Here is a 14,401-nt window from a genome sequence, read left to right on the forward strand (position 1 = left end):
ATATTAACTTAGGTAATATTATGTCCTTCTGGGGTCTTTGATGGAATGAAAGAATAGATAGCTATAATTATAATTTTCCTTAGTTATGATAAAAGATAAAGTAAATATGAATATTGTAACTATAATTCTTATGTGATAACTGTTGTATGTAATCTTGCTATGTTAAAGCAAAAACCTTCCTTTTTTATTTAGACAGAAAAGGGGAGGTGATGTGGGATTCCCTTCTCTATACTATGAATATGTTTTTTAACCATTGGTTAATAAAAAATGTTCTTTGGGCCTATGGCAGCACAGAATAGAGCAAGGAGGGAATTCCAAGACAAGATAGAGAAGAAAAGAAGGTGGAGTCAGGGAGATGCCATGTGGTTGCCAAAGGAGACAGATGCAAGAAAACCTTACCAATAAAACACGAGCCTTAATAGAAATGGGTTAACTTAAGATGTAAGAGCTACTCAATAAGAATCCTGAGCTAATAGTCCAAGCAATGTTGTAATTAATATAGTTTTTGTGTGATTATTTTGGTTCTGTACAGCTGGGAACAAAGGAGAAGTTTCTGTCAACAAAGCCCTTTTTGCACAGGGTGGAGCCTTGTCATACATGTGGTAGAGCCTTGTCAAGTACATGGTGGCCCCTAGACTGTCCAAGAGTTGTCCTCTAATCTGAATTCAACACTAGAACCACTAGTCCAGAGTATGATGGTGCTGTGGGTTCTAGATCTCAGTTTACAAGTACCAGGATGAATCTAACACATGAGCAGACCAACCATCACTCACAACAACAGTGGTGGGGTGGGGAGCAGTAAGCTGAGATAACCAATATTTTCAGCTTGCTGTGGCTTGACTTGTGCTTTCTGTACAGAGATATCGAAGTCCTGATGTCTAGTACTTGTCAGTGTGATCCTATTTAGATACGGGAGCTTTACAAATATAATCAGGATGCTTTCATTAGTACTAGTTCCTGAATACTGGCTAGTATAGGAACAAGAGAACAGGCAGAGGTTAAAGTTATGTAGTAATGAGCCAGGTATTGCAGAAAGTTGCTGGTAGTTACCAGGAACAAAGACGTGTAGAAAAAATATCCTACTTAATGTTTTTAGAAAGGTGGCCTCCATCACACCCTGACTTTGAATATAGAGGCTCCAGACTTGCAAGGTACAACGTTGTCTTATTTTAAAGCCCTCATCCACACTAATCTGGTCCCGCCACTAAAGACTTATGAATAGGCTGGGTGCACACTTGTGGACATGGCTCTCACTTACCTGGGCAATCAGTGAGGCCAAAACTGTCCTAGAGCTAGCTCCTGAACTGGGGTTGTTCTGCACAACACAAATGCATCTTCATAAACCATGGTTCCCCACACAGGGTGCCCTTCCTTGTCATCTCACTGCAAAACTCCTAGGTCCTAATGCACTAGGGCTTTGATGACCTGCTTTATAAAAGACAAACAGCTGGTATTCATTTACTGGAGGTTGCAATTGTTGACTCTATAACAAGACAAAAGGAAAAGGTTTCCAGGTCCTTTGCCCCCCTCTCTTCTTATGATGACAATTATTTTGTTTTAGGAATATTTTGGTAGTATTTTAAGGTATTTGCTTTAATCTACCATGGTGAAAATTATTCAGTAAACCCATAAGAGGCTTCATCTCAACAAGTAGCATTTTTTAAATAGGAGAATACTACAGCAGTGAGTTGCCAAAGATACAGTTGAAAAAAATGGGTCATGCATTCATGGACCATGTGCTGCCAAGCACTTTGCTGTTCACTTTTGTCCTTGTCTCGTAAACCAGCCGCACTCCAGAGTCACTTTTAAAAAGCATTCTGATTTCCCCAGTGACTTACATGGGAAAGAATTCAGGGTCCCTCCAGAGGACTCAAATGATTGTTTGCTCTCAGAGATCAGGTGTGCTAAAGGAGCTAGGGCTGAAAACATACACTGGCTATGCCAGTGAGTCCTGCACACCCCACTCTCTCCAGCTTTGATTTCTCATGTTGCTGCACAGCCTTGTTCGCTCACTGCAGGGAAAAGAATGGAGGAGGGGAAAGGCTTGATTTTCAATTTCAGTTTAATTACACAATTTATAGTGCCCAGTAGGAAGGATTTAGGGGCAAGATTAATGCTTAACACCATTCCATTATGCATCACTGTCTGATAAAGAATACTGTATTGATTATCCAAAGTGAGTTTTCAAAAATGTTTCTCTTGGGACTTGTGGGATGGTGCTTGCCACCAAGCCCAACACTGGAGTTGGATCCCTAGAAGGCACATTGTAGGAGAGACCCGTCTCCCACAAGCTCAACTCGCACACTGAGACACACCCCCTCCCAATGAAAGTAAGTGCCTCTCAAGAATCAAATTCCTTTGGTAGCAGAGTGATTTCAAATAGTGGAAGACAGGAGTATCACCACAAGTTCGAAGGCAGCCTGGGCTGCCTTTGTGAGTTCCAGGTCAGGTTGGGTTGTACATTAAAATCTTGTTTCAGAAAAATGAAACAAAGCAAAGGAAAAGAGAAAAAAAGCAAACGGGGCTGGCTTAGCTTTTATTTCAGAAATTGGATAAATTAAAGTTGTCAGATGACCTTTTGAATTGTGTCTTTGAGAGGGGGAAGCATGTCCTTCTTTGGAAGAGCGGTGAATAGAAATTCCACTGCGGTATTAGAAATGTGAGCTGTCGGACAAAGATTGCACAAGGCGATTCTGTTCTGAGAAGGGCTGTGCGAGAAATGCATTAAGGCATTCCCCCTTATGCTAAAGTTCAAAGACTTTCAATTGCTTATTGCCACTGTCATCAGATCCTTGTTAAAGATCATGAGTAAATATTTGGTGTTCAGTTTTGGTGTCCACACATTCTTTCAGTTTAGCCAAATGAACAAAGGAGCAACATGCAGGAAATAAAAATTCTCCTGTAAAGACCTGCCTCAGTGCAGCTGGAGATAAGCATATTAAATGAATTAAACCCTTTGCAGAAAGGCAATACCACACTTTCTTTCTATTTGTGGTTTTTAGATTTTATGTAGATACATAAAATCATACATATGTGACTATATATATGTATATGTATATATATATACATATACATATATATATGAAGAACAATGGGACCAAAGGGAGGGAGAGAAGGGAGGGTGGGTTGTGAGGCAGATAAACTCAACAAGAAAAATCCATATGTATGGTGGAAGCTTCACAATGAAAAGAACTCTATTCATTTACAATTTTTACCTATTACATCAACAGGGAAAGTGAATATCTTTATGAGAAAAGCATTCTGTCTGTGGTAAATGTGTAAACATAAAAACAATAAGCTTTCAGGTCTTAACTATGGCTCTGCCTTATAAAACCACTTGAGTTCATTCAAAGAACGTAAAGAGACCAAGCTGAGAAGGGAAATGGACCCTGTGAGAGAGCAGCTGACGCCATCATCACACAACCATGGTATTCTCCGATACTGTGGTACTGCTCTTCTCTGTAACACAATCTTTAAAATCACACTCGAAATCTATTGGGTGAGGGAGCAGAATTGGAAACTTTTGGCCATAATGCAAAAGAGGGAAAATTACATTCATGGTTTTTGTCTTCTGAGATCCTCACCTTCAAATTCATGATGAGATTTCTTCTTTTCCTTAATGTTTCTACGTTTTCTTGTCTTTGAAGTTGAAAATTTCTGCTTATGTTTAGTGTCTTAGACTGACAGTCTTTTTTTCTAACACACACATTTTGCTGGCTTCTGACTAAATGTGGAGGAGCCCTTGCCATCTGTGTCTCACCTATTTTAAGATTAATTACTCCTATTTACATTTTTAGAGCCATTATTGTTATTGATGTTTCTGATGGTTGATACTGACTGACAACCTGACAAGCTCTAAATCTGTTCATAGCAGTGAGGGTTCCTTTAGAGTAGAGATATCTCTGGCCATACTAGAAGGATGTTCTCAGTTATACTAACTGAAGCAGAAGACCCACTCTGAGGGCTGGTGGTTCCTCCCAGCTGCAGTAGCCCAGATATAGAAGGACCTTTCTGATAATCTCATTTCCCTGTTACTGCTTCTGCTGCTATCTTTGATTGATGTGGGGACTTAGTTTCTTTTGCCTGCCGACATGCACTAAAGACTGGAGGACTTCCAGGAATCCTCTAGGCCTTTAGCACCAGATTGGAACTGATGAGGCATCTAGCCTTGAGGACTGGGCAGATACTATTTCTCAGCCTCTCCACTGTGAAAATAGTCACTGTTGAGTTTCCAGATCGTATCCAGTAAGCCAGTTTAATAAATCCATCTATCTGTCTGTCTGTCTGTCTTTTCTCTGTCTGTCTTCCTATCTACCATCCATCTGTACACACGTAAAGAAAAGCAAAAATGTCTCCGATAAATGCTTGATCCTGTCTATTGATTTTGCTGTGGGGTATATTAAGCAAATTGAGTTCTCAGTGTTTAAAGCTTCACGAATTAAGGGGTATCTGGTGCTGATGAGGCCAAAGCCATATCTTTATTTGCATGAAATGACAATGGGAGCTAAAATTGGAGCTTATTTTTTGGAAAAAATTAGTGACATAGATAAAGGAGAATATTGCCACAAAAACACAGACATGCAGGTACCTCTCTGATATGTGACTTAGTGGTATGGGAAGTCCTTCTGTATAGGTCTTTATTTTATTGGTTAATGTATGAAGCTGTTTCAGTCAGTGGCATAACAGAATAGGGCAAGGTGGGAATTCCAAGCAGATAGAGGAGGAGAGAGTAGGCAGAGTCAAAGAGAAACCATGTAGCCATCATAGGAGACAGATGCCGGGCACTGGAAGAAACTTTACTGGTAGGCCACAACCATGTGCGTGTTACACAAATGAATAGAAATGGGTTAATTTAAGATATAAGAGTTAGCCAGGAATATGTCTAAGCTAGTAGACAAACAGTGTTTTAATTGATACATTTTCTTTGTGGCTATTTCAGGTCTGGGAAGCCAGGAAACAAAGAAGCGGCCTTCGTCAACAACTTAGATTTCATTGGGCTTATCCAAGGACATTACAACCATACTCAGATCATGTATAAAAACAGAGGAGACACTGTTTGGGGAACCACCCAGAGAAGGACTGGATACAAGTGAGGGTAATGGGAGGGGTCAACACGGGCAAGGTATAATACACATGTATGAGGATGCTGTAATGACCTCATGGGCTCCAGATTGGTCTCCATTTCCTTCAGGGACCAAGCATAGCCTGAACTTTTAATCCCATCCCAAGCCTCCACCTCTAAGAGTGCTATTACAGGCACATCCTAGCACATGTAAATTATGTGGTGTTGGAGAAAGACTGCAGGACTTCATGCTCATTTAAAAAAGCACTCTTCCAAGAGAGGTACATCAAGAGTCTACTGAACCCCATTATTTGCTTGCTAACTAAACAGATAATAAAAATAAGCATAACAATAAAAAGTAGAACATCAGAAAAAAATGTACCTTCCTCAATATAAATGTACACTTACCTAACCTTTCTCCTTGGCAACGGTGAGTTATAATTTATTCCAGAGAATAAGAAAGAAAAAAAGCCATGGAGATTTGTATCTGGGAGTGAAATTTGAGCAGTATTTTGCCACAGGGAAATCTCAGACTTTTCTGAGTCTCTTGAGCAAGTATCATGTGTTAAGTGCTGCAGCTCTGGCCTGCAGAAGGGTTCGGTGGGCCGGGCAGCAAAGCTCTTGGTGACAGCCTCTCTTGGTTTATCCCATGGGTGGCTACATATCACCAGTCCTATAAACAGTATGAATAGCTGACAATCCAGACATTTGATCATAGAGAGACTGGGCATGGAGATTGGGAAACAGGAACACACTAAGTGGAGCGCAGGGAAATGATGACAAAGGGAAGTCACCCTGAGGTACCTTTCCTCTCTGTGGGCCCTAGCAGCCACTCAGGTTTATCTGGTTGAATTAACACTTGAGAAGACGGAGAAGAGTCACCTGAGTTGTGATTATATTTGCTCCAGAAGTCACAACATGGTCACAGGGACACTTAGGTGTTTAGAGTGACGGGTGTGTCTACTCTTCCACTTGGTGGGGTGGGATAGAAGGAAGCAGTGGGGTTGAGACAGACAATGAGAGTACATGGTCATTCACAGATGAGTGATTTATCCGCTATAAGAACCAAGACTGTGTCTGTTGCTCATAGGTCACAATGAGCACAAGCTGATTGAAACATTTACTATGCAAGTATTAGTATTTAAAATGACCTTGAATTGTTTTGTGAGAAGGTGAGAAAATACCTGATTGGTGATGTGTTCCTGGATTCTCCCTGAAGTCACTGAAAAAGAAAGCAGAAAGAAATTTTATATGAAACCACACTCATCAAGACAAAATACAGGACAGATCCTGCTCTGCCCTCAGTCAGATGACCCCAGCTGCCATGGGCTCTGTAGACAGGGTCCGAATCACAGTGGAACATGTCTGGATGCAGAAATAGTGGGAGCACAATGTCAAAACCTAAAAAGAACTTGCTAGGCAAGAATACCAAATGCAGTGGACACTTGCCAAAGATGGTACCCAGCAGGCTATACTCAACTTTGGCAGAGAAACAAAGGAGACATGAAAAGACCAGAGCCTGTCAAAGATTCACAGACTGTGGCAACTCCTGAAAGTCTGATCATGACACTGAACTCACAAGACTCTAGTTGATCTAAAACTTGTGGTCCTCCCACTTTAGCCTCCCTGGGGCTGAAGTTACAGGCTTGAGCTAGCATTCTAGCTGAGAAACGCTATTTTCAAAACAACTCTTTGTCCAGGGAGCCATGAAGACCTCGTTCCTTGTTACAGTGTTGCTGGAGATGGAAATCCAAACCAACAGCTCATTGATGATATCTTCTTGGTAAGGATGAAAGAAATTCAGAGCAAAGGATGGAAGGCAACAGAGCAGCATGGGAAATAAGAATCCAAGCACAACTACACAAATACAGTCAAGAAAATAGCCCAGGATGACCAGTGTCATATCTTAAACAGGAGAGAAAATCTTCAGCAATAACAAATAAAAAGAAGTTTTCAGGAAGGAAAATAAAGAAGAAATTTGGTAGCACAAAAATGATCATTTGTAAACAGCTTTGTCATGGATAAACATGCTTTCTAAACATGTCTTCCAAAAATAAACCTTGACTGAAGCAACTGCAGAGTCAGACAAGACAGAGGTAAGATCTACTGTGCAGGATGATGACTGGAATCCCAGAATTTGGGAGGATGAAACAGGAGGATTACTAGTTACAGAGTGAAACTCGTCTCAAAAACAAAATCCAAACCAAAAATAATGCCGAAAAACTCCTTGTACTCATTATCCAGACTGGCCCAGTGATACCATCTTGAAATCAATAATGTTAAAGAATTTGAGTCATATGTGCTATATAACCCTTTAGGATTAGGGTCTTTTCCCCAAGTCTAACTCTGCCTTTTATCCTCATGGCTGTGTGTGGGTTGTTTCCTTTTGTTTGCTGAGCCCTAGGCCACAGTGTGGATGTACCCAATGAGCTGCCTAGTTTCTAGGCTTGGCCACACAGTGTAAAGCTGCTGTAAGCATAAGGTATAGGTTTTGAATGAGACACAAATAATTATTTCTCTGGAATGAATACCCAGGGATATAAATGGGAGTTGCATGTTCAACCCTTTAAGAAGCTGCTAATCCATGGCCCACCTGTTAGGGCAGCTTACTGGGTAAAGAGATTTGTCACCAATTTGATTCCCTATTTCTTATGCTAGAAGGAGAGAAATGACCTCCATCAACTGTACATTATTATTGTTGTTTAAAAAGAAAGAATCTGGCAGTCTGCTTATCTTAAAAGATACAACATATAGGTGAAACTCTCCAGTCAATTAATCATCCAACAATTAGTATACATTAAAATTTTATAAGAATTCAGTACCTTTTGAGGCATCATTCAGGGCACAGTAGAGATATAAGGAGCATAAAAAATAGAATGAAGTCCTGCAAGGGATTATTTGATTAAGCTGTTGCCAAGAATGCCAGGGGCCAAGCTTAGAGGTTCTAGATAATAAAAAAATGATTTTGTTTTAAAATCTCCATTGGACACTCTTGGTATGTTTTAATGTTGAGATGTCTTTATCAGGCTCTATGCAGAGAGCTTAAAGGGAAGGCAACAGGCTTTGAGGAAAAGCTTTTGAATTAGCTTTTAGGACCCCGAGGATGGAAAGAAATGGTTCTCCCCCAGGGCTCCCAACAAGCGCAGCTGGTCAATACTTGCTGTTAGTTCCTGAACTTCTGACCTCGAGAGCCATGAGACTGACAAATCTGTGTGTTGTTTTTTAAGCCACCAACATTATAATACATCTAACCTGTGGTTCTGTGGATTTCTAATGCACAGATTGTTGTTTTTCTTATTCCTGTTCCCAAGATGAGGCACACAGAGAGCATTTGCAGTACTAGGCAAGGAACAAAAACTAGACATGATTGAAGTGTGTGGGAGGAGTATGCTGCTTTTCACAAATACCAAATTTTATGCAGGGAACATGAGCATCCTTCAGGTTTGGGTGTCCTGAGACCAATTCTCCCAAGTTAAGGTAAGTGTGTATGTGTGTGTGTGTATGAGAGAGAGAGAGAAAGAGAGAGAGAGAGAGAGAGAGAGAGAGAGAGAGAGAGAGAGAGATATTCCAACACATCTGAAAAATGTTTTATTATTCTGATTACTTTTTAATGTGTGCATGCCTTTGTGTGTGTGTGTGTGTGTGTGTGTGTGTGTGTGTGTGTGTGTGTGTGAATCTGTCGTGGCCAGAAGAGGGTGTTGGATCTCCTGGAGCTGGACTATAGGTGATGGCACGATGTGGATGCTGGGAACAGAATTTAGATCCCCTTGAAGATTAGCAAGTGCCATACCCATTGAGCCATCTCCCTACAGCTACTAGTATTGATGATAGTGGAATGACTGTGGTCTGTTACAGCAGCAATAGGAGATCAGCTCCATGAAATTCTCTTATTATAATCATCATGACCATGCTTTAAGGACCCACCTCTGTGGCTAGTCCTGAGTAATAAGTTCCTCTCCCCATACATTATCTCCAGAAAACAATAGTAATAAATAGAAATCATTTTTGTTTGCTTGTTTTAGGTAAAAGACCGAGGATAGAATGCTTTGTACATCTTGTCCAATTTACTGTCTACCATTGAAAACCAGGCTCTATCGCACCATTTTTAATCCTAACACACAGCAGTGGCTGGGTTGGATAAAACACCTTGTCTGTCTCATGCTTGGTTCTTGTTTTGTATGCTTTGATGAAATGGACTCCAAAGCCAGGGGACTAAGAACTTTTCAAAAAGCTTTGTGGAGTGGAGAGCTGATAGAACACAGAAATAGCAGCCTAGAGTCTTTATGTTTTTGATTGAATGTATCTTTAATAAGTGGAGCAGAATGCACTACTGAGGAGGCCGTGGACATATTGGCTTATCTATTGTTGGACATGATGTTGAGACCTTGTAGGCCATTCATGAACTTCAGATGCTGGTGGCTATGTCAGAGGAGCAGTAGATATCAGTTCACTTCAGGGGATTGGCCCATCAGGAAGCAAAGCTCTAATAGGTGAATCTCGGACAGTCAAGACCCCCCAGAGCCTGGGCCCCAGAATATCTCTTTCTACTGCTGTGTCTCTGCATGCTTGTCACTGCCATTTTCTCTGGTACCTGGGGTGATGTGACTGGGCATGGGGAGACCCCCGCTGCCCTTAATGTAACATGATTATCTCTTAGAACTATTCCGTTCTACTGGGCATTTTTACTTGTGGATTATTATGAAGATGATTTCCTCTCTTAAGCTGCACTGTGAAAGTGTTGCCCCTGCCCCTGAAAAAACAACAATGGGTAGAAAGAGGATAGAATATAAGAACAAGGAAGTATCACACAGCTGCATTCCCTTGAGGAGTCTTATGGATTGTGGCTTAGGTTAATGATTAAGAAAATCAAATGAGTCCCAGAAGATAAGTTAACTCAAACACTTTTAATCTTAATGTTGAGAGATGTGTTTTCAGGTTTTAGGCTGTATCATGCTAAAACAAAGCTTTAAATAGTAACTTAAGGTTAGGTTAAGATGTTTTTGTTAATCGCTTTGGGTAGAAAATCTTGGAAAACAATATAAAGTTTAGAAAGGCATATAGTTACGTGAGAGAGTCATTGAGGTTTAGGAACAAGAACAAAGCAGTCCAATTATTATTAACTGATGTACTTTTCTTGCTAGGATGGGCTGGTGATCAAGGGTGATGATTAATTCCTTGTACCCATTTCTGCTCTCAGATTTCTGCTATAAAAGCCTGCTATGGTGCAGGAGAATTGTCTGTATTCTGTCAATCACATTTTAAATAAACGCTGATTGGCCAGGCAGGAAGTATAGGCAGGTCAACCAGACAGGAAGTAGAGGCGGGGCGATGAGAACAGGAGAATGCTAGGACAGAGGAAGCCCATTCCTCCCATTCCTGCCCAGACCACCTAGAAGCAAGATGTAATCTACCCAGCTGAGAAAGGTACTGAGCCATGTGGCTAGCATAGATATGAACAATGGGTTAATATAAGCTACAAGAGCTAATAAGTAGCCTCAGCTAATAGGCCAATCAGTTTATAACCTAATGTAGACTTCTGTGTGATTTTCTTTGGGGCTTGCTGGGCTGTGGGGAACTGGGCAGGACATAAACCCCAACAAGCAGCCCACCCTCATGTTACACTGATTGGATATGTACCCTTAGGATTTAAAATAGAGCTGACTGACTCCTTTTCATATATAAAAGTTTAGATTGTGATTCTTCTAAGATTTCTTATAAGATTATCTTTTGAGGTAAATAATAAGATAATTGGTACTTTCTTTGTAACTGAAAAATGCAGCATGCCAGTAAAAGAACTGACTGAAAAAAATACCTTGCTTGTTTACACTATGTTAATCTATAACAAGCTGCTTGGACATGAATGCATGTGGATTTTTGGTAATAATTTGTTTTTCACCTATATTATGTAAAATGTTTAATCATGTAGGGGATATGGAAAATATGCCCCCCTTTTTTACTTATATTCATTGTGATCATTCACTTAAAAATAGTATGTAACCACACTGTAATTTTTATATTGCTTGAAAGATCCTATTGGGGTATATAAGCTTGTAAGGACAAAAAATAAAGTTAGTTAGAAGGAAGACATTAAGAGAGATAAAAGGGATACATGTAGACAGAGGTAAAATAAAAATAAAGAACAAGGGGGGGGGAAGAGAGTGAGAGAGAGAGAAGAGAGTGTGTGTGTGTGTCTTTTCCCTTTTCTGTCAGCCCCAGAGAGATAAGTTTTCCCCCCTCATGGGTCCCAGAATATTAAGTTTTACTCCCTCAGATAGAAAAGTCAAGCTGAGTGATAGCCCATGTCTGTAGGCCCCCTTCCAACTCTGAAATGCTGGGGGATGGTTCCCATGGCAGCAGCATACAGGAACGGAAATTGTTGCAATATCTTCAACCTATTGCCACCAGTATCGGAGGGGACTGACATCTCTAAGATCTAGCATTCTTGGATAACACATCCCATCCTTACAAGTGCATGGAGAGCCACTCCTGTCTCCTACTGTACACTAGTTGATGGCCTGCTTCAAACTGATGAAAACCTCAAGGGATATTCTTTTACTGCCTAAACAATTTTAAACAGTGATTTTTTAGCCTGTTTAAGATACCAGGCCCCGTTGAGGACTTAAGAACAACTGTGAACCTGCTTTTTTGAAAAAATGTTGACATAATGCAACAGCAAGAGGCTTCTGGAACTTTCAGAGCCAGGCACAGAGCTGCAAGAGTTTTTAGTTTTAGTTTATTTTGGATGGTGGGTCACAGCATGTGAAATAACCTCTCAGATTCCAGCTCTTTTGTTAACTTTGGGTTCTTCAAAACTTCAGATTCGTCACTTTTCCGCTGTTTCCTATAGTTTAATGAACTGAAAGTATTCATCTCAAGCCTTTGAATATAGTATGTGAATTCTAAAATTGTTCCTTTACTATGTCAGTCAGCTACCTCCTAAAGGCTGGTATAATACTTATATAAGATAAATGAAAGTGCATCAGGGCATCAACAAAGTCAAGGTAAAGTGGGAGAGAAGGAGAGAAATGAGAAAATATAATATGTGAGAACGTGTGGTTGTGATAAAGATGACAATGCGGATGGTGACAACAGTTGCTATGTAGCTCAGACTGGCAGAGAACGCATTGTTTTGCTCATGCTGGTGTGGAAATCACAGTCCTCCTGCCTTAACCACCCTTGTGCTTGGATGACAGAGATGAACCACTGAGAAATGATTTTAATTGACTGAATTATGAATCACATAACTGGAAACACAGAGAAGAACCAAGAAATGTTACTAGTCTTGGGGATAATTTAGGCTTCCAGTAGATACTTTTCCCCTTCACACTATATATATTCTTTTTTTTAAACTTATTCAAAAATGTATCATGAATAATTCAGGACCACAATATGAATGGCATTATGATTAACCCTTTAATGAATAAAATTAGAATATCTTTTATAGCCTTATCTTTTGGATTGGTGTGGTATTTTGAACCAGAAATGTCTGCCGTAGGTTTATATTTTTAAACACATAGTCTCCAGCTGATAGTGTTGCTGGGGTGGTGGCTTAGCTTTGCTTGAGGAAGCACACCAACACAGATGGGTTTCTAGAGCTCATAGCCTCAGCCTACTTCTAGGTCACTTTCTCTTTTTCATGCTTATGGTTGAAGATGCAATGTCTCGGTTTCCTGTTCCAGTCACCTGCTGCCATGCTTCCCTGCCACCATGGACTCTCCCTCTGAAACCATAAGCTCAAATAAAACTCTTCTTCCTTGAATTGTTTTGGTCATGGTATTTTATCGCAGCAATACAAACATAGCTGATATAATAGGTGTGGTTGAACAAATACTTAGTCATACAGTAAAGACAAGAAATTAAATCCAAGTTCAGAGATAGGACTTGGCTTTGAAGTACAGGAACCAGAATCATGAGAAGACAAAACTTGATTCAGACTTTAAAAACTGGATAGAGTTTGGAGCCTATTATGAGAATGACTGGTGTGGGTGGATGAGAGGGTTTAGCCAGAAGTAGCCTTGCCCATGGAGGTGTGCGTGGCTTGAACACCCGTCGTTGCCTCATGTTTGAAGCAGCTGACAACCTGGAAGTGACTAGGGTTCCTTTAGGAGAGCGGGTATGTTGAGGAAGAGCAGACTGGTGAGTAAATTGGACAGAGTATAGAGAGAAAATGGAGTACGATTTGGGGGCTTTTGAAAGGGTGGAAACACCAGGAGATGGTTTTTGGGACTTTGACTGGAGAGGAAGATAAAGAGGAAAATCAATCGAAGCATGTGGTAGATGTTGAGAATAATTGGTAACACATGGCTACAGGAAATCAAGACCAGAAAGAATACTATCTGGCATTACTTATTCACTTATTCAATAGATACCATTGGATCAGCTTTTTTGAGTCAAATACAAGGACTGGGCTCCGAGGACTCAACTGTGAACAAGACAGTAGCTGCCAAACATCTTGCTTTTTGCTTCCAAAGAACTTGGCTTCATCCCTTCCTCATCTATGCTTATGTCAATGTCTGTATTATAATCTGTATTTAGCGTGATCCTTTCTGTAGCAATCAACTTCTTTGAAAGTGCTCCATGCAAAGTCTTGAGGTGTGTGTGTGTGTGTGTGTGTGTGTGTGTGTGTGTGTGTGTGTTGGGAGGAGGGCAAGGTAATGCCCTTTTTCCTGGGGTACAAATATGCAATATTAATCTGGATATTCAGAGAAATTTGATAAGATATAACTGTTGACTATTGGGTATCACAAGACCAGCCCCCTTATGATACATTAAGAAATATTCTAGAATTTAAGAAACAGGGCCTATATGGTGATGGATTTGATTCAGTGAACTAGAGCCCTATCTATCTTGAAAAGGAGCCTAGGACTGAATTCCTTACTGATGGAAAGACAGAGGCTAGGAAACAAAAAACAACAACAGTAAAAGAAGTCAGTAATAGTGTGGGGTAGGGGGAGACACAGAAGTCCCTGGGCAGTAGAGACAGTGACTCAATTTCTGATTATCTTTGATGAAACACTTGGCACTAGAGGTCTTAAAGTGCTATGTCCTTTTAGCTTATTTTGGATTTTGGAATATATTTATAGGTGTAATGAAAGATCTTAGAGACTAGCCCTATTTTGGCAACTAATATTAAAGGGACTAGTACCAGCAAAGTACTGGACAGGGTTCAGAATCCACCAGAAGTCAACTCTAGGATGGGAGATGGATCATGTATTAATTTTTTTTTGAATTGTAAAACTTTCCCTTCATTAGAGCAAGAATCAGGAACAACTTCATTTAACATTAGGGAAGTTAGCAAGGCTCCATTCACTAAAAAAAATGGGGACTATCATTCCACAA

General features: G+C 40.3%; 1 protein-coding gene across 1 annotated transcript in view; it reads right to left on the reverse strand.

Annotated features, from left to right (window-relative positions):
• The window catches only part of Chst9 (carbohydrate sulfotransferase 9), a 270,577-nt gene that overhangs the window by 29,447 nt on the left and 226,729 nt on the right, over nucleotides 1-14,401 (reverse strand). Inside the window, exon 4 of the mRNA XM_005355791.2 lies at nucleotides 6,247-6,284. Coding sequence (XP_005355848.1) covers nucleotides 6,247-6,284 — 38 coding nt within the window. The remainder of the gene's footprint in view (nucleotides 1-6,246; nucleotides 6,285-14,401) is intronic.

Source organism: Microtus ochrogaster, chromosome 18 (genome assembly GCF_000317375.1).
Source record: "Microtus ochrogaster isolate Prairie Vole_2 chromosome 18, MicOch1.0, whole genome shotgun sequence".
In the NCBI taxonomy this organism is placed as follows: domain Eukaryota; kingdom Metazoa; phylum Chordata; class Mammalia; order Rodentia; family Cricetidae; genus Microtus; species Microtus ochrogaster.